The sequence below is a fragment of the Martes martes genome (assembly GCF_963455335.1).
Source record: "Martes martes genome assembly, chromosome: 4".
NCBI classification, from domain to species: Eukaryota; Metazoa; Chordata; class Mammalia; order Carnivora; family Mustelidae; genus Martes; species Martes martes.
In genome coordinates, this window is record NC_137891.1 from 63648599 (window position 1) to 63676081 (window position 27483).

Consider the following 27483-nt stretch of genomic DNA (forward strand, 5'->3'; position numbering starts at 1 on the left):
TGTATGGATCCATACACACAGTTTGACAAACTGTACCACACACATCATGACAGTAACTATTAACGGAGATGATGCTAAAAATGTAACGTTTTTAGAAGAGAGACAGAGAGAGTGCATGCGTGTGTGCACACACAAGTGGGGACCAGTGAGCAGAGGGAGAGAGAGAAAGAGAATCTTAAACAGGCTCCATGCCCAGCGTGGAACATGATGCGGGGCTCAATCTCATGACCCTAAGATCATGACCTAAGCCGAAATCAAGAGTTGGATGCTCAACCAACTGAGCCACCTGGGCACCCAATAAGGCTACCTTTCAACTACCATTTGAAAGTCATCTAAAACTCATTCTATATTTTTAATAGAAATTTTTGAGATTGTTGTAGATTCACATGCAGTTCTAAGAAATAATTCATAGAAATCTCACATTTATCCAGTTTCCTTGAAAAGTAATATCTTGAAAAAGATAGAGTTTTACAACCGGGATATCAACATTAATATTGTCAAGTGGGAGAAGGCTCCATCATCCCAAAGATCACTCTTGTTGACTATGAATAGACATACCCACTTCCTTCCTTCCTGCTCTCTAATCTGTTCTCCATTTCTATAATTACGCCATCCCAAGAATGCTATGTAAATAGAATCATACAGTATGAAACCTTTTGCAACTAGCTATTTGCAGAATTCTTTACATGTTCTAAGACACTAATTTGTCAGATATGTAGTTTGCAACTATTTTCTCCCAGTCTGTAACTTGTCTTTTTTGTCTTCACGTAGGGCTTAAGACAGAAAAAAGTTTTAAATTTCAATAAGGTCTCATTTATCAACTTTTTCTTTTACGGATCATGCTTTTTGTGTCAAGACCAAGAACTCTATCTAGCCCAAATCCTGAGAATTTTCTTTTATATTTTTTTTCTAAAATATTTGTAATTTTATGTTTTACTTTTGAGCCCATGATCTTTTTTGAGTTAGTTTTTGTAGGAGATGTAATGTTAGGTTCAAGAATCATTTTTATGCCAATGCTGTCCAGTTGTCCTAACACCACTGGATGAAAAGTCTACCCTTCTTCCATTGAACTGTTTTGCAATTTTGTAAAAAATGTGAATCTATGATTATCTTGAAATAAAAGTTTAATAAAATAAACTTGTGTGTAGGTGGTGAAAATATTTTGGAATTAGCTAGAGTGACTGCTTCACAACACTGTGAATATGCTAAATGTCAGTGAATTGTGTATTTCACAATGGTTGATTGGATGCTATGTGAATTTCATTTCAATCTTAAAAAGTGGGGGAAAAATGCTTATCCTCACTAACCTTCCAACTAACATTTTATGCAATTCAAATAAGTTTTTCAAAGGGCATATAAAAGTCTCTTCTCATATCATCATCGAACCTATTTTCTCTATGTTTGGTTACAGTTTCCAGATCCCCCATCGCTAAAGTGAGGTAACATCCTCATGTCTAACCTCTGAGGCAAACGTTTTCAACAGTGAATCCACATGTGGACAATTAGAGCAGCAGCAGTTTTTGTGGACCTAATATTTCCTGGCAATCAATCCCAAACGTCCTTACTCATTCTTTGACCATCTTTTATACCCTCACTTGTCTTCATCCTTCTGAACTAATGTGCCCTAAACAGAACACTCTATTATATCATGTGGTGACCGCTGCCTTTTTTCTTGGAGTACACAGCCCTGGAATAATATATTTTATCACTTTTCTGACAAAGAGTTCACAGATCTCTCCTAAATAAACACAACATAGTGAGTCAAGGGCAGGGAGTCTAAGAACTCTGTGACTTGTTACATTCTAGACAGTCTTATGCTGAAACTTCCTCCCATGTATCCTCTTTAATTAATAGTGAAGGGGCCCACACTTGCCTTTGGAAAATTCCTGATCTCAAGGAATCTTGAGGTGACTTGGACATTCATATTATCAAGACCTACCTTCAAACAATCAGTGAGATATTTGTATTACTGCATTCAGATCATGTTCAAATGACCAATCAATGTCAGTCTGGGAAAACCTAAACTTAGCATATTTCAAAATACTTTCTGCAAAGAGAAAAGAGTCAAGAGTGAGAATCTCAACTGACTGAGCCACCCAAGCTCCACAAGTCTTTAATAAAATATGTCCTACTCTCTAGTAAGTTTGGAAAATAGCATAGCATCCCTCTCTACCAAAGCCATGATTTTCTTAAGTGTATTAAAAGATGAGAGAAATCCCATGAAAAAAACACCTGTTTAATTCCATGTGTCTTAAGCATATTTTGACTGCAAAATACTTTTTGTATATCTCAATAGCATCTCTAGAATACCAGTGTCTGGAGTGCTGTCCTAGAACAAACCGCCTGTGCTTGCTGATTCCATATTTTTCTTATTACTATATGAAGTTCTACAATCTCAGGGAATACAAGCAATCTCCAAAAAGTAAAATCTAGTTATTGATTTTTGTTTCCTTCAATGATTATTTCTTTTGACTTTTCTGATGTTGCCCCCACAATCATTAACATATACATTTTTCAAACTCCTCACTGGGATTTCCTAATTCTCCTCCTTTTCCTCCTCCTGATCCTCCTCCTCCTCCCCCTCCACCCCTCCCCATCTCTCTCCCCCTCCTCCTCCTTCTCCTTCTTCTATTTTAAGTAAACTCTACCCTCAATATGAGGCTTCAACTCCCCTAACTCAGGACCCTGAGGTCAATGGTTGCATGCACTGACTGAGCCAGCCAGGTGCCCCTATGATGCTCTATCATTGTTGTAAAATAGAGATATCAAGTTCTTTAACTGCAAAGTTTGGAAATTATGTGCATTTAGAACAACCTCGACAACTAGGACTTGGGCTTATACATAATATGTACTGAATAAATCTTGAACAATTGGCTGGTTAATTCTAGAAACTGCCCAAGTCTTGTATCCCCCATGAAGCTTTCCTATGCTGTGGCCTTTATTAAACTTCTTTTCCTGTCACCTTCCTAGCAGTTACTGTCTCTATAACTTACCTTGGTTCATGTTTGTAGATTTGTTTCATATGTATATGAAGTTTCTCTTATCGAGGCTTGTGATCTCTTAAAGGGGGTGAGGTTTCATGGATTTTTGTCTCCCAAACAGGTGAGAACATAATAGAAATTGGTTAAATAAATTTAAATGCAAAGTAGCTGGTATGGTCTTACTACATTTCGCTTTATTATTATTGACATTAACGATACAATGCTACTATTCTAGTCTTTTACACAGACAAAGTTAAATGATATAAAATACATAATACACTTCGACCATTTTAACCATTCACAAAATACTGAATGATTGAAACTATGTTACATGTATCTTTTACAAAGGAAAATTGACTCCTATAATAACACACTCAGGTGAAATTTATCATTACATTTTGGATGTTATACAATGTTAAATATGAATATATTCAAGAGAATTACTATTTATAGAACAAACTTCATATTTTACTATTTAAAATAGTAAAATGATAGTAAAATACTTTACTATTTAAAATAGTGAAATGTAAATTATATTCAAATACATAAAGGAACTAACTCTCAACTAAATACTTATAAAAATATTTTTTAAGCAAAAGCTATGATCTACTCATTTACTTGGCAGTTACAAAAATATATATTCATCTGAAATTCTAATAAATTTGCTTGAGGCATTAGATATTCAAATTTAAATGTGTCTTCTAAAGCATTTTACCAACTTAGTATTCTTGATTTCATACAATATATATACCTACAAGGTATTAGAATAGGTTTGCCTTACACATCATGTCATTTCAAGTAAAAGACACAAGCGACCACTAACACAAAAGAGATACTGCAACGGCTTTTGAACCAAACAGAGCCAATGCAACAATGAGGCCCACTGGCTGTGCCTTGTACAAAGTAAATTCTTGAACATATTTGTGGAGTGAATACACGAATGGAGGACATTTCTTCTGTTATCTGCACGCAAAAGTATCCAAAGTTTTCTATTTCTGCTAGAAATATCATTTGAAAATTCAGTAACTTTATTCTTCATCAGCTACTTCTTGGATGACAAAGTTAGGTAAATTGGCTCCAGACTGAGTAGGACAGTATTGTCAGTGATCAGAAGATGGCCTACCAGGGGTGCTGACTGTGAATTTAGACAAATCTAATGTCTATAGAACAAACATTTCTTATATTGAACAGCCCCATATTTCATCTCTTCATCCAAAACAAGACATGAGAATCTTAGTAATTTCTATAATGTATATCACAAAAACAAAAAGCAGCAAATATATGTATATAGAAACATATATAGAGATAAGTATCTCTATATCTATCTATCTTGGTAGACTTCAGATGTCTCTTCTCAGTGAGAAAAGCAAGCTATCCTGAGTTAAGTAGGCCATGTGTCTATGGAACAACGAGAGAATGCATAGGCCATACTTCTACAATCTTCCATACGTGCACAATGTGGCGATATGAATGCTGAGATCAACGTTAAAAGCAAAGGTTTGAAGCAGTAAAAAAAAAATTAAAACCAAAGACTAACTGTGATAACAGTTACAGAATTACAGCACCTAAGAAGACTGCGGCCACTCTAAGTAAAAGGAATTAGTCTGAGCCCATTCTTGGCTCACACTCCTCTCATAACTTCCCCTACCTCTTCTGCCTCATGTAGGGTGAAAGTTTCGTGAGGCTTATCACTAAAACTTCAAAAATCTGAGAGCATACAGAATATTTTTCTTAATCGAACTTCAGATCATTCTAAACCATTTCAAAAGCTTTTGCCTTTATACTTCAGTAGAACAACTAACGATTCATTCAGCAAACTGGCAATTATGTCTTTTTATGTGTACATGTGTTTATATATATACATTAATGAAATAACTACTGTTGGCTGTAAGAAAGTAATTAAACTATAATTATAATTAAACTATAATTTAGTATATTAATTCACTTAAAAATAAGTCTTTAAGAATTAAACATAGTTTTTAAAAATTCAGAAGCAATTTAATCACATACAAAACATTAGTTTCCATATTAGTAAATACCACTAGTGAAGCAAATTTAAAAATAACCTGTAAAGTAAAATGACTTAGAGTAGGGTTATTTATTTTAAACTTCAATATTATGTGTTGTGTTTTTTTTTAAATACAAGTGAATAAAAATATGCCCTTGTAATCTGCCCTAAATCATGCTACACAGGAAAAGATCTATATGAACTAATCAGGGAATACTTTAGTACTAAATACAAACCATCATTTTCAAATACATAGAGTAACTAACTCTTAACTAAATGCTTTCACATCCCTAAATATTATTTTTTTCCTAAAAGTTGTATGTACACAGAGGGTTGAAAATAGTTTTTCTTTCTTTTTAAGAATGTTTTATTTTTAAGTAATCTCTACACCCAAAGTGGGGTTTGAACTCACAACCCAAAAGTCAAGAGTCAAATACTCTATAAGTTGAGCAAGCCAGGTGCCCCCCAAATAGTTTATTTTCTTAAATTAGTTAATATCTGCTCAGGATTTTTTTTTTAACTATTCATTGTCTTGGCTTTTATAGCTAGTGCCAAGGATAATATCATTTCACACTGAACTTAGTTAACTATCACAAAATTTAAATCAATAGAGTCAGAACCAGTATCATTACAATATCATATATATTATACTATCACAAGAAATTAGCCCATTTTAAAATTAAACATTGTTGGGGCAAGAAGAGTGACCACTGAATGCATAGGAAATTTAAGCCACTCAATGAATGTGATTTAAAAAGACAGAAAATATTGTGAGACATCTAAGATTAGAATATTTGTTCATAAAATAAAGCTTACCTTCTAAATTCAACTTTTTACATCCAATATAAGTAAAAGTCATAGAGAAATTCTTTGTTTCTTTCTTCCTTGTTAAACAGTAATGGAAACATGTATAAAACTCTAGTCTCTTCAAATTGCTCATTCTGTTAACACTATATAAAGTTTGGTAATATTTCATATTAGATAACTTTATAAGATATGATGGAATATTTCAGATGTATTGACAATGGATTACTGGTTAGCAATTATATTTGGGTTAGAGCCCATGTTAAGGACCAAAATTTCTATGCATGACCTTCCCTTTTAGGGGCAGAGAGGCAAATATCCAAACACAGAACTCGGAAGAACTGCTGGTAGGCTTTAGCAATGTTTAAAGCAGTTACAGAGGAGTATGTGAGCGGTTAAGGGGAGGAATATGTGAACATGTAGGTAAACCCATTCTAAAAACTCAAGGCTGGTTAAATGTCCAATGTTGCATGGAGGTACATTATGATATTCAAAAATTGTCTTTATTCATTCATTCATTGGACATTTTTAAATTGTTATGACTGTTTTGGAATCACAGCAAATTTTATAGGATATACTTTTTCCAAATTTCAAAACATATCTAAAACTGTTATCTTCAGTGACGAGGAATCTCTTTTTTCAGACTGCAACAGCATTGCATTGCCTCAAAACATGTATCCAAAATGGTGAATGTCTAAGAAATCCTATGATTTTCACATACTAAAGACCTCTTTCATGTTTCCATCCATTTTCCCCTCAATATAAAGTGCATAATTTAATGGCAACATGCGTCACATAACTCCAGCTTTATTAACAATTAATTGGTACTATTCTTCTATTAGTAAGGAGAAGGAGCTTAATGTATGAAGGAGGCAGACTTGCTGGGTTTAAATCCTGCTTCTACCACTTGTCAGTCATGTGGCTGACTTGGGAGAGTCACTGGGCTCCTCTTTGCTTCAGTTCCTCAACTGCGAAATGGGGTGATGTTGTTGTGAGGACTAGTGAAGCAGTAACAAGATGGGGTAAAGCACGTGGAGGTATTGCTTGGCACATAGTAATTGCTTGACTGTTAGCTACAGCTTTCATTATAATAAGAAAAAAATAACAGTGACTGATGATAATATAAATCACTACTAACTTTTGAGCATTTAGTAAGTACCAAGCACTCTGATAGATGGTACATTTCACCCTTAAAATATTAACCACATCTTATTATACAAAGATTAGATCCTTAAAGATATGCTGATTTATATATAACATAATAGCAGATAATTTACCCCATGAAACATAGCAAAGTATGGCCAAAGTGCTTAAGTGACCTCTTCATCCTTCTACTGAGAAATAAGGCTTCCAGGATGGTGATTAGAAAACAGTAATGACATTATCAATAATAGTTGCTAGTTGATCAGTTTTGCTCCCTCCTTAGCCTGCACTGAATGTCATCAATTTTTCAATATGGGAAAATCACAAGATACTAATATCATGGGCCTTCGGGATCAGTTGTTAATAATATCCAGAATGTTAAATCCCTAGAAGTTAAGATATACTTAATCTAGATATTTGTGTTAAGGTCCTATTTCCATTAAATGCAAAGTGTTCAACTTTTTCTTTGGAAACACTGGAGTTTGTTTCTTTACTTCTCATTATATATATGGACTTAAGGCAAAAATCTTAAGTGCTTCTGTGACAAAGGACAATTTTTATCAGCTTGACCAGTATATGAATACCTCATACATATGTAACACAGGAGTTTTGTTATTTAGTACATGACTGCTAGTGGTGAAGGTTTTTAATGATCATTTGAAATCATTATCAAATTTCATAAATTAAAATTTAATAATGGTCTGTATATTCTTTAGTTATAAAAAGCATTTCACATACTAAATTAGTCTAAATCCATATAATTATCATAATCACAGTAAGGGCATTTTAATTGCTTTGAAAATTATAGATTCAAAACCAATATGACCATATTCATTATGCTAAAAAACAGTGTTATTTTATCAACATAGAGATGATAAACAATACCCATACTTTAGAATGAAAATAGAACACACCTTGTGCTTCCATATGTTATCAAGGTCTCTAATAGACCTTGTAAAGTTCAACAAATAAAGCTTTATTTTCATATGTTATACACATACCTTGATAGAGGAATTCTCAGCATAGTATATTCTATTACGAGTCTCAGATCTCATATTAAAGCCTTCCTAAAAGTGAAAAATTTTAGGTATCTTTCTAAATTAAAGGTTGAATTTTTAAATGGGCTTAAGTTTCCTCCTTTACCCTACTCACCCCTCCTATACCCTTCTAAACCTGTCTAGTCCCCACTGCTCCCCACCCCTGGCCATCAGGAGCACAGCCCCAGTGCACAAGGAAGTCATGCCATTCCAGAGACCAGGGAGAGCGCCAGACTACTGGAACCATCCACAAGCACAAAGCATACCTAGAAGGGGCTGGAAGAAAAGTCTTGGTAAAGCTTCCATCTGCTCTCCTCTCTTTTACTGAGGAATAAACCCTTAGGAGAAAGAGTAGAACATGCTCTTCACCTCGCACACATGAACTACTTTCTGTGACGCAGGTGAGGGACTGAATCCCTATGACAGCACCCAGCCTCCACTCTCTGTAACATTTCTGTATGAGGATTTGGAAAGTGTGTCCATGTTTCTTCAGTGAAAGTCTTCTTCAAGTGGAAATGTCCATGATTACATGATCCCATTTAGAGAAGATGAAAACAAACACAATCAAATAATTTTAATAAATGGGAAAGGAGGCACAATGGTTCATTGTTCAACTCTAATTTTTTTTTTTTTTTATAAATTCGAGGGATGAATTTTACCCTAAAAGTGAACAGTGAGTGTCAATACATACAGAGATGAGTTGGTGAAGCTTCAAATTGTCCAAATGACCTCTGATCTGTGGCCAGCACAAATATCCAAGTACAAGTTGAACACTGGTTAGTTACTCCATGGTGAAGGATTTAAAAAAAAAAGAAAAAAAAAAGGCCATTTCCTTATCTTGAATGGAGAATGTGTAGCCAGCGTGTCCTCTGTCTGGTTGCAGAAGCTTCTGCTTGTCTGGTTCCTTGGAGATTCTCCTCATTCTTCTCCCATGGGGGGAGGCGGCTCGCACAGCTTGTAGAGCCTAGAAAAGGCATGGAAGATTGTGACACCGGCGTGGCATATCGCCGTTATCTGAGATGTTTTTACCGGGAGGAAAAGGATACTGACAATGATTTCTTGGCCCAGGAATCATGATCATATTGTCTATTTTACTAAAAATCACATATGAATTAGCAAACTCCCAAACTTCGGTTCTATTATTCAGAAAACCCCAATGTGTCTTTGCTGCTCGAGATGACTAGCGATGGAGCAGTGCTCCCTTCTCCACACCAGCTGCTTCTGGTCCAGGGCTGCCAACCCCGACTGCTCAGCTTGCTGGCAGCAAAATCGATTCTCTCAATTCTAGGAGATGATATTATTATGATAATTACCATCGTGTCTATTATGATTAATTTGTAGCAAAGCAGCACCTGCTCAGAAGGGTCTGCTGATTTCCTGACCCATTTTCAAAAGCTGCTTCATTTTGTACCATCTCTTCGGTGCAGTCAGTTGTGAGTTGGGCTGATGTGGCAGAGTCCTGAGGACTGACTCTCCCAGGCACCATTATCTGGTGTTTCCTGGGGAATACTTGCCCAGCTCTGCCCATCCTTCCTCTCATCTGTCAGCAGAATCAGGTGGAGATTCAAGTGGGTCAAGGCATCTAGTTGAGCTGGTGGAGATGCCTGGAAGTGCTCCTTCTTGGCATCCCATATCTAGGTGTCGGAGGTCACTCAGCATGAAGGCGAGAAGGCGGGGGGGGGGGGGCGGGACTGAACTAGGACTGTAGAAGCTCCAGAGCTCCCCATTCTCCTGAATGGTTGTATCATAGCTCCAGAATGAAATTAAGCGGAACACAAATGCTGCAGGACAGCCAGTGACCAGGCAGGGCAAACCCATTATTGAAGGTGTAGGCTGAGCGAAGATCCGGGGACTAAGCTGGCTGGGTGTCCGACTACAGACACGTCCAGTCCTATAGTTCTGTGGGCATGCTGGCCCCGCTTCAGAGCTTCATCTGTGATCTAAATGTCCCAGGTACAGGTGTCAACTTTGCTCCTTCTAAAAAGTACTCCAAACTCAGGGGTAGCTATGGAGTACTAAAAAGTACTCCAAAATCCGGGGTAGATTAAATCGGACAAAACTTACATGAGTTGTTGACAAACTCAGCAAATTATGTTTCCTCTTCCTTTCCCACTTAATCCCATGCTAATTCTAAATCAAAGCAGGAAAAAGACTAAAAAAGGGCAAATGTTGAGTTAGAAACCTAGCTAACAAAATAAACTGTCCAAGTTTGAAAACACTCAGAAAAACTAACTGCCTTTGGAGATTTGCAAAATGTATTTCAAGTCTGAAAGGTGCTTAATACTCTATATGTCATCTCCATGGAAGAAAATGAATACTGAAATAAGGACATCTCACATCAGAAGAGCTTTTTTCATCCTTCCCGGAGAAAAGAATACATTAAATTGGGCTGATATAGTTCAAAGCTGCCTTTGCAGTTGAAAAATATGGTGTTGCTTCAAAATGCATTCCCAGCACTGGAATAATAGAAAGATCGGAAAGTTCTTTTCCTCTTTAATTTCTATCCTTTCATTTCCCTGACAGCGCTGCTTAATGAGTGGAAAGGCAGTGGCCTTACTCAGGTAGAACAGAAATGGTAAGCTGGGTAGCGAATGTCCTACCCCCGTGAGATCTGGGCTGTGCCATGACATTCCATTACCTTGCACTGCACGTTTCCACATAATGGAGCTAATGCCACTGGGTAGACGAGTCTTTGAAATGTCTGCCTTGCAAATTGGCAAAAAGGCTACTCCCTGTGATCACCTAATGAAATAATAGCTCTGGCTACTGTAGAGCTGGGCAGATTCAGCTTCTATGAGGTTTCTTGGAAGTGACTCAGGGTTATTTGAGTTCAGACACATTTGTAATGGAAATTGTGGGGCTTGGGGAATTTAGAACAGGCAGATGAAGTTGGGAAGCAAAATGTAGTAGTTAAGAGCTGGACTTTAACCCTGCACTGAGGCGTTTGTTTTTCTGGCCGCTAAACCATTAGGTAATGGGAGGCCTGGTTTTGCCCAACATTTTAGGACACTTGTCCTATTCTGATTCCACTCATGCACACCAGGGCCCCTGCATGAAAAGGTTTGTTCCTGGCTTCACTTTCTTCTTTTCCTGTTTGGGCTCTGGTGCCATCTTGGAGTTGGTATTTCCAGCCCATCCCCATCTGCTGGAAGTAGAACTTTCAAACTTCAATCTATAGATCACGCCCTTCACCTTTCTACACGGCATAAATAAAAGCTGTGTTAAGGGAGACCGCAAAGCAAATGCCTCTTTTGAAGGCTAGAGTGTCAATAATCATCTGTCCCAAGGCAATTCTTCCTATCTTACAGATGAGAAAACTGTCTCAGAGAAAATAAATAACCGGGCTAACTGAGGTCACAAACAGGAGCTGGGACTCAAAACTATGTTTGTCACTTGGATGCTCTACAGGATGCTGCTTCACAATTAAACAAAGACAATCAAGCTATCATAGCACAGTAGTTTCCAGGTTTTGTGACATATTAGAAAATAAGACCAGTGTGCCATTACATCTAAAATGTAATATTTGGTCTTTGATGAAGATTAAGTTTATTCCTCTGAAGATGCAACACATGACAGTGAGGGGGAAGAACATGGTTAGTACTGCCCACAGAGGCATCTCCCCGTAGGTGTCGCATTGATCCTCAGTCCCAATATTAGTGAGATGAACTCAGCCTCTTTGCCCTATACGTGCTTCTTTTTCTCAGTGACTAGAACCATTTGCCCCGCGTCACCCAAATCAAAGATTTGGTGGTCATTTTAGAATCTTCCTTTTTCCTAACCTCCTTCATCCAATTAGTGTCAAAGACTATTAATTTTGTCTCCTAAATATGTCTTGAGCCATCCTCTCTTTTTCATCCTTAATACCATGACAATCTCCTCTCAAGCACCTGCCTTGTCTTAGCTGTCCTCAGATGGATCATCTTAATGGTGCCAGAGATAAATTTGAAATTTTAAATCTTCCAGACAGGAAGGTTGCCTTTTAATGCCTCCCTATTGTCTTCAAGCGAAATCAGAGCTCTTCAGTATCTCACACACGTCTCTTCCTGATGCAGCCCCTGCCTGTGCCTCTAGCCTCACCTTGCATCATTCTTAAATAACATTCAACCGTCAGTCACAGAGATTTGGGTGTAGTTCCCAGAGCGAGCTGTGCTCTCCAGGCGTTGGTGGGATTGCATCATCTGTGGAGGACATCTATTCCACGCTGACTGGGCCAGGAACACTCTGCAACCTCCCTTCTGTCTTTAGGCTGAGTTTTATGCCCCTTCTCTCTGTTTCTCATGGCAAGCTGTGCCTGTGTCTGCCACAGTACTTTGGATACTGTCCTCATTTTATCCAGTTGTCTCTCTACTGCACCCCACTGACTAGTGGAAGGGACTAAGTCTTTATTTCTAGCTTTTAACACAGTGTCTGACATCTACAAACATATGGGAAAAAAATCCAACATATTGTTGACTGAGTGAATTTTAAGGAGTGAATGGGGAAAGGAAAACTATGGGAGAGCTCGGTAAGGGATTTGATCCAAATATTATCTCAGGCAGAGATAGCAAACTCTATCTCCTCCATGAAGATATTTCCAGAAATATGACCCCAGACTTGTCTATGGGTGGCCTGTCCTTGAGAGCCAGATTTGTTCTTCAATTTGGTATCTTCGGGCAGGAATCCCTGTTCCCAGTTCCCAGCTGGGTGGGATCTCTGGCCCTCTGGGCCCTCGGGAGTCTCTCCACACCCCCTCATAGTGTGCTTCTCACATTCTGCCTTTCCTTCCAGTTATGTTTTGCCCTCTCATCTCTTTACCTGAAATATCCTTGAGGGCTGGAACTGTTTCTATCTCATGTTTATGTTCTCCATGGGGCATAGCAGGGTGCTATGCATCTCTCAAGTCCTCAATAAATATTTGTAGAATGAGAGAAAGGATAAATAGAATGAAATTTAAAAATTACTCTAGATTTCTGCCTTGGAATGATTACTCTCTTATAAAAAAATGTCAACTTTACAGCCGGCATATTTTGTTGTGTTTCAGTTCAAGTATTTTAAAACACATCCCAATAAAGAAAAAAGTGAGTTCATCAGGTTCCTTTCTTGTATTCAGTTTGTGTACTGGCATATTGATCAGGATGCCGAAGTCTTATCTTAAACCCCCTGCTTATTAGTGTTTATAAGCTCTAGCTAAGGAGACCTTGCTAAGTCATTCTCTTGTTTTGTTATTGGGATTTCAACACTTCACTGGGTCCAAATACACCATGTCTGCTCAAGGTGTTAGAGAGAGAATGACTATGTGAAATGATTCTTTAGCAATAAAGTCTTTCTAACCTAATCAACTATGAAAGATAACATTAACAAGACTGGAGGATTAGAGTCAGGAGTCAGCACTAAAAATAAACACAATTAGAACATGAGTGCTCCATCCATTTTCAGGGGGAAAATATGTTTTCCCTTTTCAAAGTACTTCCACCACCCACATACTTTTTTAGAATGAAATGTAACTTCATAAATGCTGCAGTCATCATTCTCACTCTGGTAACTGCTTTGTAAATGGAAACAAAGAATGTCTTATCTGAGACAGTGCTTGGAAGAGCCTACTTTTTGTTAAAATATCAATGTATAAAAACAATCAAATGTAAAAGAAATCATTTAATACTACCCCACTTCAAGATAAATGGCTGCCTACTGTAATATCACCAGGGAAATGAAATTAACATTTTTATGATGGCTGTTCCCATGTTCATTTATTCTAAAGGTGGATTCGAGTCCTTCCTTTTGATGATATGTGAACTGTGAATATTTGTATGATCCCAAAGAAAAAGCTCATTCATTCATTTTTTTCATTCATACATTCTTGAAATCAAATATTCAACGTCTACTATATAGCACTATGTTGAACAGGGAATAAAACCCAAAAAACATACTTCCTGCCTCCAAAGAATTCATATTTATGTTGGGCAAGGAGTCGTGGAACAATATTTTGTAACACAATATGATAAGGGCTAAAATAGACCAATACAAGATGATAAGAGAGCACAAAGAGGGAGAAAACTCATCCAAGATGTTGAAGAGGAATGAACATCTAAGCTGGGTTTTGTGGATAAGAAGGTTTTCATACAGACACAAATGGGAGACGCAATCATGCCCAAGGTAATGGCATGTGCAGGCATAGAAACAGAAATGACAATGGCATTGTGTTGGTTCAGTACAGTTGGAATACAAATTTCAATAGCACCTGCGTGGACTTCTGTCTTTGAATTCATGATGGAATTTGCAAAACAGAATAATGTCAAGACTTCTACCTGTTACCTCTAAGTTTGCTTCCCTTAAAGTTCTGAATTCAGAGACCATCAATGCCTAGTCACATTTAGCCACAGAGTGTTTACAAGGCCAGTTTGCATACTTACAATCAGGACTGCACTACACAATGTGCTGGAACAGGTGCGTTAGCTGTGAGTGATGCTGCCTGGGAAATGGTGGCCAGCCCTTTGCCAAAGAGCAGACCTGGGGAATCACTTACCTTGGAGCAGACTGTGGGGTTCGGTCTCTGATTCCCAAATTCTTTGCTGTGTTCTGAACTCTTGCTCCCTGAAAGAAGCAGGGAAAATAATTTTTTAGCTCTACATGGTATTAGTAATTATTTAACATACCATTAACATTTGAGCCTTGAGTATTTATCCCCACATTGTATTTGACACCAAGAGAAACTAGATGAAGCAGAAGAGAGAAATCATCATCTGAATATTTTCATAACTAACGTTTTTAGGAATCAAAATATGCTGATACATTGTTCCAAAGGATTGATACTTATTTCAGTAGCCATTTGAATCATTCAAAATATATTTAATCACAGCTTCCTGTTCATTATCTCAGCTAGGTCTTTAGTCCTAGAAGTAAGCAATACTTCAGAGGTTGAAGATAAGAAATGAGCAGGATACAAATACCTGCTGTATCCCCACTTTCGTGGAACAGAAATCACAGTTCTATCACACTCATGCACCTGTTTTGTCCTTAGCTGAATAATTAGCTATTTTAAACTTCACAGTATTTATCAAGAAAACATTTTCTTAAATGTTTTCTTTCTTAACTGTTTCTTTCTTTTAGCACTATTTTCTTAAATAGTGCTAAAGCAATTTCAGGACAAGCCATGGGCATATGGGTCTCTGAAATGTAAGAATTCTGCCTCAAAGTTTAAAGTTCAAAGATAACGTGCTTCACAACTTGTCAAGTTCATGAATGAAGCTATCATCATTGCTCAGTTCCTAATAGGAATCAGTTACTACATAGAACCAAACACCAGGGTTTGGGGCTGAGAAAAGATGAAAGAGAGTGGTTTAAAAAGAACTCTGAAACTCTCCTGCTACCAAATTTCTGAGCTGTGGGAAGGAAAAGAAAGAAAAGGAGAAAAGGAAGAAAGGAAAACAAAATCTATTTTCTTGAGATGGACCCAGTAAAGGAAAGCAGATAGGGAAAAGGGGTTGGGGGTGGAAGAAAGACAAATGGAAAGGAAAATAGGATTCACAATTCAACAGTTAAAAAAATGAACTGTTTTGTAGTATTCTTCAACTTAGATAAAAGTTATAAAAGCAGAACAGAGAGTTCTCACTCTATAATATAAAGACCAAAACCAGGGAATCAACGTTAGTACAATGCAGCAAGTCTTATTCAAATTTCACCATTTCCCACACTTGTGTCCCCTTTCTATTTCAGGATCCAATCCAGGATCCCCTACTGCATTTTGTTTTCTTGTCTCCTTGGTCCTCTGATCTACAGCACTTCCTCAGGTTCTCTTTGTCTTCTGTGACCTTAATATTTTTGATGAGTACTGGTTATTATTTTGTAGGATGTTTCTCAGTTTGGATTTGTCAGATCTTTCCTCATGATTAGAGGACATGCTCTTTGGGCAAGAAGTGATTTGGTGCCTTCTCAGTGCATGAAATCACTGACATTGACTGTTACAGGATGGCTTTACATCTTATCATTGGTGCCGTTAACTTTCATTGTTTGGTTCAAGTGGTGTATGTCAGATTTTTCCACTGTACAGTTTCTACTTCTCTTTTTGTAGTTAATAACTTGGAGAAGATACTATGAGACTATGCACATATATTGTTTCTCTTCAAACTCTGCTCACTGGCTTTAATCTCCATTGATATATCTTGCTGCAACAATGATAATGTAGCATTTAGGAAGGATTGCTTCTATGAATAAGAGTCATCTGTTCTTCCCAAAGCCATTATCTATTTATTCAAGTGTTTATTTAAATCAGCATGAATTTATAAATATTTATTTTATTCTGAGTTAGTATCCAATATTTCTATTATTAATACATTTTTAAATTCAAATTGTCGCAGATTGACCACTAGGAACTCCTTCAGGCGGCTTCTCATGGCCTACTGAAAGAATCACAATCATTTTTGAATACTTGTTTATTTTTTGGTCCCTCAGGATGTTTCAGGCTCATCTTCTCTGTCTCAGCTGGAAGTTAACCACTTCTCCAAGCATCCTTGGTTCTTTTTAATGGAGAATTATATTTGGAACCCAAGATCTGGACACTGGGTATGTTCATTGCTACTACTGGCATGTAAGTGCTTCTAGGTCTTCGCAGTAGAGAGGGCTAGGTGACGAGGGCAAGCATACTCAGACGTCTATAGTTATTTCTACATCTATGTATATCTGTGTGTGTGTGTCCATCAGTTCAAACTGCTACCTCTGATTCAATCCCATGCCACAGGGTTCATTCTGGATTACAGCCTTCTCCCTTTCCCTATTTGTAACTTTCTTTTCTGACAGTAAGAAACTTTATTCTCATTATTTACAATATATTTACTTACCTATATGAGCCTAATATACCCATAAACTAGTTTTAGAATTTCTGAATCATATCCCTGTGAGAAACAGGTTTACTATAGTATTTATATATAATTGTTTTTGTCTTTGGTCCCATAATATTCCATTAAATAATCTAACGAAAGACTTTTGCTTTCTTAAAAGGTTGCAAATAAATTGATGCTTACCATGCTGAACAACTACTGGCATATTCCATAATGAATTCAACTATATAATTCATCATATACTCAACATGCCATATACTTGCACTTTAAAAAAAAATTATTTATTTATTTGAGAGAAAAAGGGTGGGGGAGTGAGCACATGCATGCACAGAGGGACAGAGGGAGAGGGAGAGAGAAACTTAAGCAGATACCATGCTGAGCACAAAGCCTGATACGGGGCTCAATCTCATGACCCTGAGATCATGACCTAAGCTGAAACCAAGAGTTGGATGCTTAAGTGACTGCACCACTCAGGTGCCCTGATACTTTCACTTTTACACCCTTGCTCATGCTCATGTTGCTCCCTCTACCGAAATACCCTCTCTCTCCTGTTTCCTACCTGTCCACATCACATTTATCCCCCCAGGCTCAAATCAAATACCATATTGGGCAGTAATTAATTGGTCCTTCATTGTGTCAGGTACTGTTCTAAGTATATTGAGTGTATTGCTTTATTTAATCCTCACACCGCTATGAGGTAAGTGCTATTATTATCTTTGTTTTAATAATGAGGAAATAATGAGGAAAGAGGGAGGCTTGGAATCTTGTCCTATATGATAAAGACAGTAAACACTGGAGCTTGGACTAAAACTGAAGTTGTTTAAACTCAAGAATCCATGCTATTAAGCCACTATCATATTATAACTTGTGGCATGAAGGCTTTTCCTGATTATCTTAGTTAAAACTAATTCATTGCTCACATGTCATTTGGCATTTACTCTCTGCTAGGAACTATTATGGAAACCTGTGACACCAGAACAAAATATACTCAGTGTCCCAGCCATTGAGGGGCTCACAGTCTAGTCACTCATTTATTCCTGTCTTCTGGCCTAAAACACTGAGGTCATATACCACTTGTCTGTTGGTGCCTGTGTCATGATGATTTGCCCCCATGTGGCCACCACGAGATAGGGCAAGAATCACATCTTCCTTAGTCTGTTACTGGTGCCCAAATATAATGCCCTGATATTGTAGGTAAGGAGACAGAATTCTTTGAAATTCCAGTTCTGTTTAAAAGGTCAAAACATTTTTGAGATTGGCTTCCACCAAATAATACTTGGAATGTATAATTTGTAGGATAGAAAACTTTGTCTCTAATGTCAATGAGAACTTTTTCCTCAAGTCTTTTATTAATGAGATCCATTGGTTATGTAAAAGTGCTGCCTAGGATTATGACAATCATTATCAAAAAATTAGAAGGGGCATGGGACCCCCCTCCTGCTATCTTTTAGCTTTCCTTCCAGCAACTCAACCAGGGCATTCAACAAATCTATGAAAAGGACACATACAAAATCTGTACATGAAAATAATACTGCAGTTAGAAGAATAAATCGTCCTAAAGAGCTTCTTCTTCCTAAAAAGGAAACTAAAGATCTTAGAGAATATTATTCATTAACCTAGAAAATATCCCAACCATTCAGTTTCCAAAGAGTTATATCTAAATGGCTGAAAGGCAAAGGGAACAGAAAAATTAGATCTTTGATTCCCACATGTGTTCTAACTACTCAGATCACAGGCAGGGAAAAGTTGGCTTGCTGAGTGGATCCTAGCCACTAATCCCATCGCCTGTACCAGCTAAACCCTGGGGAGAAGATGAGCAACAGAGGGAACACTGCAAAAATCTCTCTGTGTACCAGGTTAGCCCAGTTTCTCCAACAAGAGGGGCCCCAGGCTCTCTGATCCTTCATGCAGAAGTCAGAAATCAGTTCTTTGTCTCCAAGCCACTTGGAGCAGAGAAACATGTAACAAAGGAGGGAAGCTATCTATTCTGAATGTATTTATTATAAAAATATGGAAGGGAGAAGAAGTGATAAACACTGAAAAGCAGGGCAGTTTAGAAATCAACCAGGATTTGATAAGAAACTTCGTAACTTTTCAGTTGCCTTAAGTTATATTTTATAAATATATAATAATATATACTAATAATATATGTAAATATCATATGTACATTGTATCCTCAGAAAGGTTTGCACCAGTTAAACAAGTCATTCAGGCTTACAAATGATTTTTACTTTCCCTCTCTATTTTATCTATCTCTGTTTTCAGTTGTGAGAACTTAAAGGTTTTGATTATTGGAGTCTATACAGCATGAATGCATATCTAGCCAATCCATCATTACTCCTGTACTAGATTATTCTAAAATAGGCTAATACCAGTCTCTTAGTCTTATCATAAACTATGATTTTTGAGATGGTTCCTTCAAGTCTTATTGTAAACTTACTCTAATGGCAATAGAATGAAAAAGAATGCTTAGTCTCTTTCTGTATTTTTGGCATTCCAAACCCAACCTGATAGGGATAATCGCAAGTTTACCTTGATCTACTTTTTTTAAAACCAAATTTGTATATCCACCCAAAAAAAAATCCTTCCAAAATCTGCTGGCCTTTGTATCTGCATTTGCCCTTTCCCAGCTGAACCACCGTGTGTCCTGTGCTTCTTGTGGATCTAACATTTACTTAGCAAATTCCTCTTGGACCTTGTGAGATCTTGGTTTTCAGGGTTCCCAGCTGGGAACCTGAAGCCTGAAGCTACAATGTATCTCCACTTGTTGCACCTTATTTCTGAATTGCAGACCCTAAACTGGTACTGGCCTCATGACTGTTTCCATGGATTGATTGATTTCTTTCTTTCTTTCCATTCTGTATTATAATCTTGGGAGCAAACCCACAGGAAGTTATCTGTTTGTGTAAGAGTTATACACTAAGTACTGAGTAAATAAAGCAGTTTTAACTACAAAGGCATCTCTTAAAAACTAAGTTACTTGGGGTGCCTGGGTGGCGCAGTTTGTTAAACATCTCTTGGTTTCATCTCAGGTCCTGATCTCAGGGTTGTGGGATGGGCTTTGAGTTGAACTGGGCTTGAGCTCAGCCGGGAGTCTGCCTGAGACTCTCTCTCTCTCTCCTTTCCCTCTGCCCCTCCCCCCATGTGTGCCCATGCTCTCTCTCCTTCTCGAAAATAAATAAATCTTTAAAAAACAAACAAACAAAGTCACTCACTATCACTGGGCTATTCAAACCAAGTGAGCAAGTAGAGAGATTTGTTAAATTAATTTCTGTGGTAACCTGAGAAAAATGTGACAGAAGAAAATATAAAATTGATCTTTTCCTTTTCTACTAAGTTGTGTTTTTCTATTAGATTAAGTACATTTTCCTAATAATCAACAAATTGGAGGTTAGTGTATTTTTCTTATCTTTTAAAAGACTTTTAAGAGTTAAAAACCAAAGTGTCATATTTCAAATACCACTGGGTATTAGGCCAAAAGTTCATTCTCTTGATAAGAGAGTATATTCTCACCTATAAATACTTCAGTGACCCAAAGACATTCCTAAAATTGCTATTTCCTCTGAAGGAAAATCTGAGGTATGTGATTTATCTTCAGAATAGTGCACAAGTTTCTCAGCATGGCTTGGCATTCCCTTAGGGAGCTCCAGGAGCAAGCAGGGTCCTCTATTCTTTCCTCTTCCTTGTCTCCACGCTCTTCCTCAATGTATTTCCAGAGCCTTAGTAAATCACCTGCAATGCCCCGAAAGTGCCATGCATCCTTTGACTTCATCCTTTACATAAACCCCAAATCCACTCCTGCCCGATACACCTGGTCAACCCCTTTCCTCCTTCAGGTTACCTTTTCAGACATCTCTTTTTGAAGCTTGGCTACATTTCTTGGAGAACCTTCATATAGATGTCTGTACTGCCTTCATCCCTGGGAGTGTTTCTTGTCCATACTTAGCCTCTGAGCCCGGAAAAATGTCCCTCACATCCAGGCACCCTTGAGACACCTGATAAATGCTGATTATTCTGATGAAAATTGATAAATCCTGATTAAAAGGAAGCTTCAAATCCAGGTCCTATAAAACAGTCCCTATACGGTGCATGAGACTTACCTGCTTCCGCATCACGTCAGTGGCCTGCATGATGTAGCGGGGAGGCAGCCCGTGGCTTCGGGCCAGAATGATGGCCTGCTCCAGGGTCACGCTCAGAGTGCACCTGTGTGCAAAAGCAAAAGCGAGTCAAATGCCTCGGGCTCCTATTAAGCACTTCAAGACAGTTTGGGTTACTAATGAAGACGGACAGAATATACTCCTTCCTACTCTGCTTCCTCAGAGAGTTACTCATTTTTCTTTGGGTATCCCCCCCAGGTAGTCATAAGTTTACATGTTAATAAATCTCTGTTTTTCTCTTATTAATCTGTTTTTTTACTATTAGGATCTCAGCTAAGAACTCAGAAGGATAGAGGGAAACTTATTTTCACTCCCCTACCCTAATTGCATAATCAAAAAGCACCAGCCAAAATGGAAGCGGCTAGACAACGAACCATAGATTTTTCTACACAGAACACCTGTTTTTGTTTTGGTTTTAAGTAGGCTCCACACCCAGCGTGGAGCCCAATGTAGGGCTTGAACTCATGACCCTGAGATCAAGACCCTGATCTGAGTACAAGAGTCGGGTGTTCAACCGACGCAGCCGCCCAGGGGTCCCTAGGACATCTGTTTAAAAATAGATTACAGAGCTAGATGATGGGGGTCCTAAATTAACTATTTAAATCTAACAAACTCATAATGAACTATGTTTATGAAAGAGTTTATATACATACAGTTAAACAGAATTATAATAAAATCTATTATCAGATATTATTCTTTACTGGTGTTTCATGTAATTTAAAAGAAGAGACTTCTTAATATTTTTTGTACATGTCTGCATGATAGTTAATAGATCTATACCCATTTATGCCCAATAGCTTAGAAAAATAAACAGTGAAATTAATATTCACTATGATCAAAATTGATATTTTAAAGGATGCCTGGGTGGCTCAGTAGGTTAAGCATCTGCCTTCAGCTCAGGTCATGATCCCAGGGTCCTGGGATGGAGTTCCTTATCAGGCTCCTTGATCAGTAGGGAGTCTGCTTCTCCCTCTGCCTCTGCCTGCTGCTCACGCGGCTTGGGTTCACTCTCTCTCTCTCCAATAAAGGAATAAATAAATAAATAAAGTCTTAAAAAAAAAAAAAAAGAATTGGTATTTTAAAAAGTATGTTTCCTGGACCTAATCTAAAATACTGTAAAAATTTTAAAAGGAACTTTTAATTAATAATAGAGGAATGTGATGCCCAGAGCAACCTTGAGAAAATTCAGAATTCAACGCCTCAATTCAGGGATTGGTGCGCCTTCATCCTTTGCCTTCCCTTTCAAGGCATTTCCTTTATGTCCTTTCACATTTTTTTTTTTCCTCTTTGGCAATTCTTAGATCCTATTTATTTGCTAACATTATCAGGTGCTGGTCTTTGAATTGCTTTTTAGGGGGACCTTTTACATACATTTCACTAAAATGTTCATTACTTTTTGATGTTTTGTGTAAAATTCATATGAGCAGATTTTGTTTTATTTTACTTTTTAATTTATGGGTATTTTGATTGTCTTTTTTCCTGTTTCTGCATACACATGTATTTATCTAGGTCTGTCCAGTTTTTCCTTGCAAATGAAAGGTCTGGAGACCTTCTACATGAGGAATAGCTAACTCACCTATCCTGGGTTAGGTAGTTGGACTACAGAAGTCAAACACGCCTGCCACATTTTGATACTGATGAGTTAAGAAAAAGAGGGTAAGGGGCTTTAAACATTACTGCTTAAATTTTGGAAAGACCCTGACAATGTGTAATTGTATTATTATGCATCACTGGAATCTAAGGAGAAACCTGTTAAGTTTCATTGGCTGTTCATAGAGCTGACAAGCATTAACATGACACAAAACTCCTTACAAAGCATTAGTAAAACGTAGTCAGATGTGCTGAATGTTACAATTAGCTTTTGGTAGTATGTGATATTTACAAATATTTAGTGCATGAGTCTGATAACAATAGATACTTGTCGTTTTACATGCTCTCACATGCCCGAGAGAGCCAAGGAGTACAGTTGACAGTTCACGCTTAAACAATCAATTTTTCAAAAAGCATTTAATTGTCCGCTTACTTGACAGACCATAACCTTTTTTTCCTTCTTACTGTCTCCTCTACTCCAATTTTAGGTCCTTATTGATTCTAACATTTTAATCAATAACCCTCATTACACTGGCTGAATGACACTAAGAAAAAAATCTTTATCTTTTTCTAATCAAACTGAAATATGTCTGTTCTTCTAGATAAAACATGACTTGCCCTCATCTGCTTATAACACTGACTTGTGAAGAATTTTTAACAAGCAGCCCATAATTTTTATCCATTTAAAAAATCTTTTTAAAGGGATTTATTTCTCCCTCCTTCGGGCTATAATAAACAACAGTAGAGTAGCAAATTATCTGCCAGAGACTTTAAAAGAGTTTACTGTAATCTCCTGATCAATCAGTGTGGCCAGTACCATACTCTCTGAGAAGGTATCTCAAAGTGTCATTTTTTAAAACCAATCACGCACATATCACCTAATGGAAAAATCTTCCTTATAATGGATGTATGCTTTCTTTCACTACCATGTCCAAAACAGACAGCTTTGTCTACCTATATCTGCCTGTCCATACTAACCACTGTGTATGTTTCAATTAGGTCCTAAAAGTAATTCAAAATTTTTATAAAAAGTGAAACCTTTAGGGGCACTTGGGTGGCTCAATCTGTTGAGCATCTGCCTTCGGTTCGGGTCATGATCCCAGGATCTTGAGATAGAACCTCGCATCGGGCTCCCTGCTCAGCGGGGAGTCTGCTTCTCCCTCTGCCCCCCACCCCACACGTACTCTCTTTGTACTCTCTTTCTCTCTCACTTGCTCCACTTCTCTCTCTAAAATATATTAAAAAAATCTTTTAAAAAGTGTATTTAAAAAGATACAACAAGGTCAATGTGGGAAATACTGCCTGAGTTTGATTCACAGTCAATTGGTCCAATTGAGGCCTACTTTTTCCATCATGGCATCACAGGATTCCATTCTCCTGGATTAGGCATGTGGGACAAAGCCCAGCAGTAAGCCCACAACTTTGCTGTTAATATATCACTATAAGCCTTGTAGCTTTCTCTCTTCTCTCAGCTTTATCAATGTGAATGTCAACTGGAAAAATTCAGCATTTGCAAGAAGCATTTTGATTCTAGCATTCTCGGAAAGATTCCAGATCCAGAGAGTGGCACATGGTTTTTCAATGGTGCATAAATGGATACTCAGAGTCAGGTTTTACAAGAGATCATTTCGTTTTATAGGTACTTTGGTGATTACCACTGAGACAGCTCTGCTGACTCTGGGCAAAAGAATGAAGGAGCATTAGGATGGCTGGGAATCCTAGGCACATCCGTTGAGTACAAGAGTTCTTAATTGACTCACAGATTTCCTTTCTAGCTGTTTCTACATTAGGCAGTTGAATTAAAATTTAAGGAAATCTATATTTTGACCCCATCCTGGAAAATACAGGCCTCAGTCTTCAGCTCCTTCTAGCTATAGTGTCATTTTAAAAATATAGACAACTTTTTCCCTGGGAGTCACAAAAATGAAAAAATAAAGGTCACAGAGTAGACTTTGTCCTTCCTAAAAGACAAATATAACATATACACTGAAGAAAGCTGCTCCATAATTTGAGCAGTAAGACATTCCAAGTGACAGTGTTGCTTAGGGTATACTCCTGAGAAAATGTACTTGACAAGGCTATAAAATTATGCAGAAACTGTGAATTTCCCTACAGAAAGAAAAAAGAAAGGGTCAATATATCTGTGCTTATAATGAATAAATCTCCTTGACATATTGTGTATTAAGAATAGATCCCACATCACATCAGAGATTTAGCACATTTTTAATATGATAAATGTAACCTGTGGTCAATGGGTCCGATTTAATTTGAAAGGCACTTTGATTTAACTGTGGCATGGAAGAGTCACAAAGAAGTAACTTTTGTTCATTCACTCACTGAACAATATTTTTTGAGTGTCTTCTTTGCACCTACAAGTGCCATGAGATGCTGGAAGAAGGGGATTGGCTATCAAGCTAAAAACGGTTGGGAATCAGTGTTCCTCACTCATACGGATCCCTAGCACATTGTTCACAGAGTCACATGCTTTTATAAATTTGCAGAAACAGAATGTTTTAACTGCAAATGGTTATGACTGCTGTCTGTACCGTGTCTACCACAACTTCCCTCTGTCGTGTTCTGCAGTGTTCAAATGGCCAGGATTATTTCTGGAACTGAGCTAAAGGACGTAGTATTATGGTGCACTTAGGCTAGGCTGACTAGAACCTATGTATGTGATTCACAGTTACTTCCATTTCTAGTTAGGTTATTATAGTTTCCTGGTGTGGAAATGGAGTCCAGAGTATTCGTACCACCCATTGTGCACACTCACTCCCCTAATGTTGAAAAGGAGGAGCAGAGCCCAAGGTTGTAATGCAGTGTTCATATCCTGGGACACGCAGGGCTCTATGTGGTGGAGGGAAAACCAGGCTAGAAATGTATAGAGCCAGAAGCTAGTCTGTGGAATATTCTTCCAAATGTCATGGTTCACATGCTATAGAACTTTACAGGGGTTCTCATTTTTGACAACAATTTAAAAGTTTATAAGCGATTTAGCATCAGTGTTGAAATTAAAAGGCTTTTCTTTTCTTTTTTAAAGATTTTATTTATTTATTTGACAGACAGAGATCACAAGTTGGCAGAGAGGCAGGCAGAGAGAGAGGAGGACGCAGGCTCCCTGCTGAGCAGAGAGCCAGATGCAGGACTCGATCCCAGGACCCTGGGATCATGACCTGAGCCGAAGGCAGAGGCTTTAACCCACTGAGCCACCTAGGTGCCCCCTAAAAGGCTTTTCTAATCAATAATTTTTCTTAAAAAAATTTTATCAGCCATTCTAGAGAAAAAATACTAAATTATTTTCCCATTCTCTCTATAGAAGATTATATCACAAATTTATTATACATTGAAGAGGCAGTCTGAAGAGTCTGTTACCAAAAACTGTGGAGGAAAAAAGTACAGAGGTGGGTCAGACAATCAAGTAATAAAAACAGTGTTTTGCCTTTCAGATTTTATAATCTTGTGGTACTTGTTAGCACTTTAAACTTTGTAATTTTTTTTTGCATTCCAAATAAATATTAAGTTTCCCTTCTATTTTGTTTCATAAATTTTCTATTCTTTTTCTTGAAAAGGGCACTTAACTTCAGATCCCCAAATCTTTATCCACTCCAGTGTGGTACACTGGGTATATAACAGCAAACAGAAAAAAAAATTGATCTGGAGATCAAATTTCAGGGGGAAGAAGAAAGAAAATAAGAAGCAAATACATATACCAAGTGGCAATAAGTTATCCAGAAATGTGAAAAGTTTAAGGGAATAGAAAGTGAATTGGGGGGCGCCTTGGTGGCTCAGTGGGTTGAAGCCTCTGCCTTCGGCTCGGGTCGTGGTCCCAGGGTCCTGGGATCGAGCCCCAAATCGGCCTCTCTGCTTTGCAGGGAGCCTGCTACCTCCTCTCTCTCTCTGCCTGCCTGTCTGCCTACTTGTGATCTCTGTCTGTCGAATAAATAAATAAAATCTTTAAAAAAAAAAAAAAAAGAAAGTGAATTGGGTGCAATGGCAGAGGGAGATGCTGTTATCAGAAAGACCATTTCAGGGAGAGGAAGTGCAAATGCCCTGAGGTTAATGCATGTTCTGTCTGCCAAAGAGCAAGTGTGGAGCTCAGTGCGCAGGAGCACATGGAGAGGAGAAGGAGATGAAGTTAGAGAAGCAGTCTAGGCCCCAACATGTATGGCCTTGGGGGTCAGAGTTTAGGACTAAGTGAGTCCTTCATTAATTTCCTTGGCTGATGTGAAAAAAATTTCAACATTTACATTATGTGATGTAAAACAACAATTTGTTAAGCAAATTATCAGACTCATTTACTAACTATGAATCCTTAATATGCTATCAATACTGTAATCAAAGCATCTTCAGTTGCTCTCCAGGCAGCATTTGCAAAAGCAAACTTTTCATCCTGATGCTTAAGAATTTCTATCAACTAGTCTCCCATGCTCCACTCCATCTTCCCAGCACCCCAGCTATATTCCAAGCCTCCCCAGAACTCCGTTCTGCTTGTGGTCAACATCTTGGTACCACTGCATAAATCTTTCTGCAAGTAAGGAATGCCTGTACACTTTTGGAGTGTCTTTCAAAATACCACAACCTTTCTGAATGTAGAATAGTAGTTGACAACATGGGTAACCCAACCAGAGGTACTGGGATTTGAGGACACCTTGTAGGACTTGGGCCAGGTTACCTCTACTCTCTGACTCATTTTCTCATTTATGAAATGACAAAAGCTGGCATACTGGCTGCATAAAGTGCTATAAGAATTACCAGAAGTGGCATGTGTGATCACTTAGCCATGCCTACAGTAATGCTGTTCCCACCCCTCTTTGCTCCTGAGCTCACCCTGTAAGTCCACCTACATGCGCTCATTATGGGCAACATATTACTTGGAAAATCAGAGGAATGTGAGCTTTCATAAATCCCATTTCCCAAACCCTGCTGTATTTTAACTATTTACAGAAGCTCTTT

The 27483-nt window shown here is 37.8% G+C and overlaps 1 protein-coding gene across 2 annotated transcripts in view; it reads right to left on the reverse strand.

The window, feature by feature from the left end:
• Positions 1 to 7565: 7565 nt before the first annotated feature.
• LOC308341017 (phosphatidylinositol 3,4,5-trisphosphate-dependent Rac exchanger 2 protein) overlaps positions 7566 to 27483 on the reverse strand; it is a gene marked incomplete at its 5' end in the record, with an annotated part of 290021 nt that continues 270103 nt past the window's right edge. For both annotated transcript variants that reach the window (XM_080800603.1, XM_080800602.1), the window contains 3 exons: positions 7566 to 8937; positions 14476 to 14543; positions 20887 to 20989. In XM_080800603.1, the coding sequence (XP_080656729.1) occupies positions 8892 to 8937; positions 14476 to 14543; positions 20887 to 20989 (217 nt within the window). In that variant the 3' untranslated portion in view covers positions 7566 to 8891. The remainder of the gene's footprint in view (positions 8938 to 14475; positions 14544 to 20886; positions 20990 to 27483) is intronic.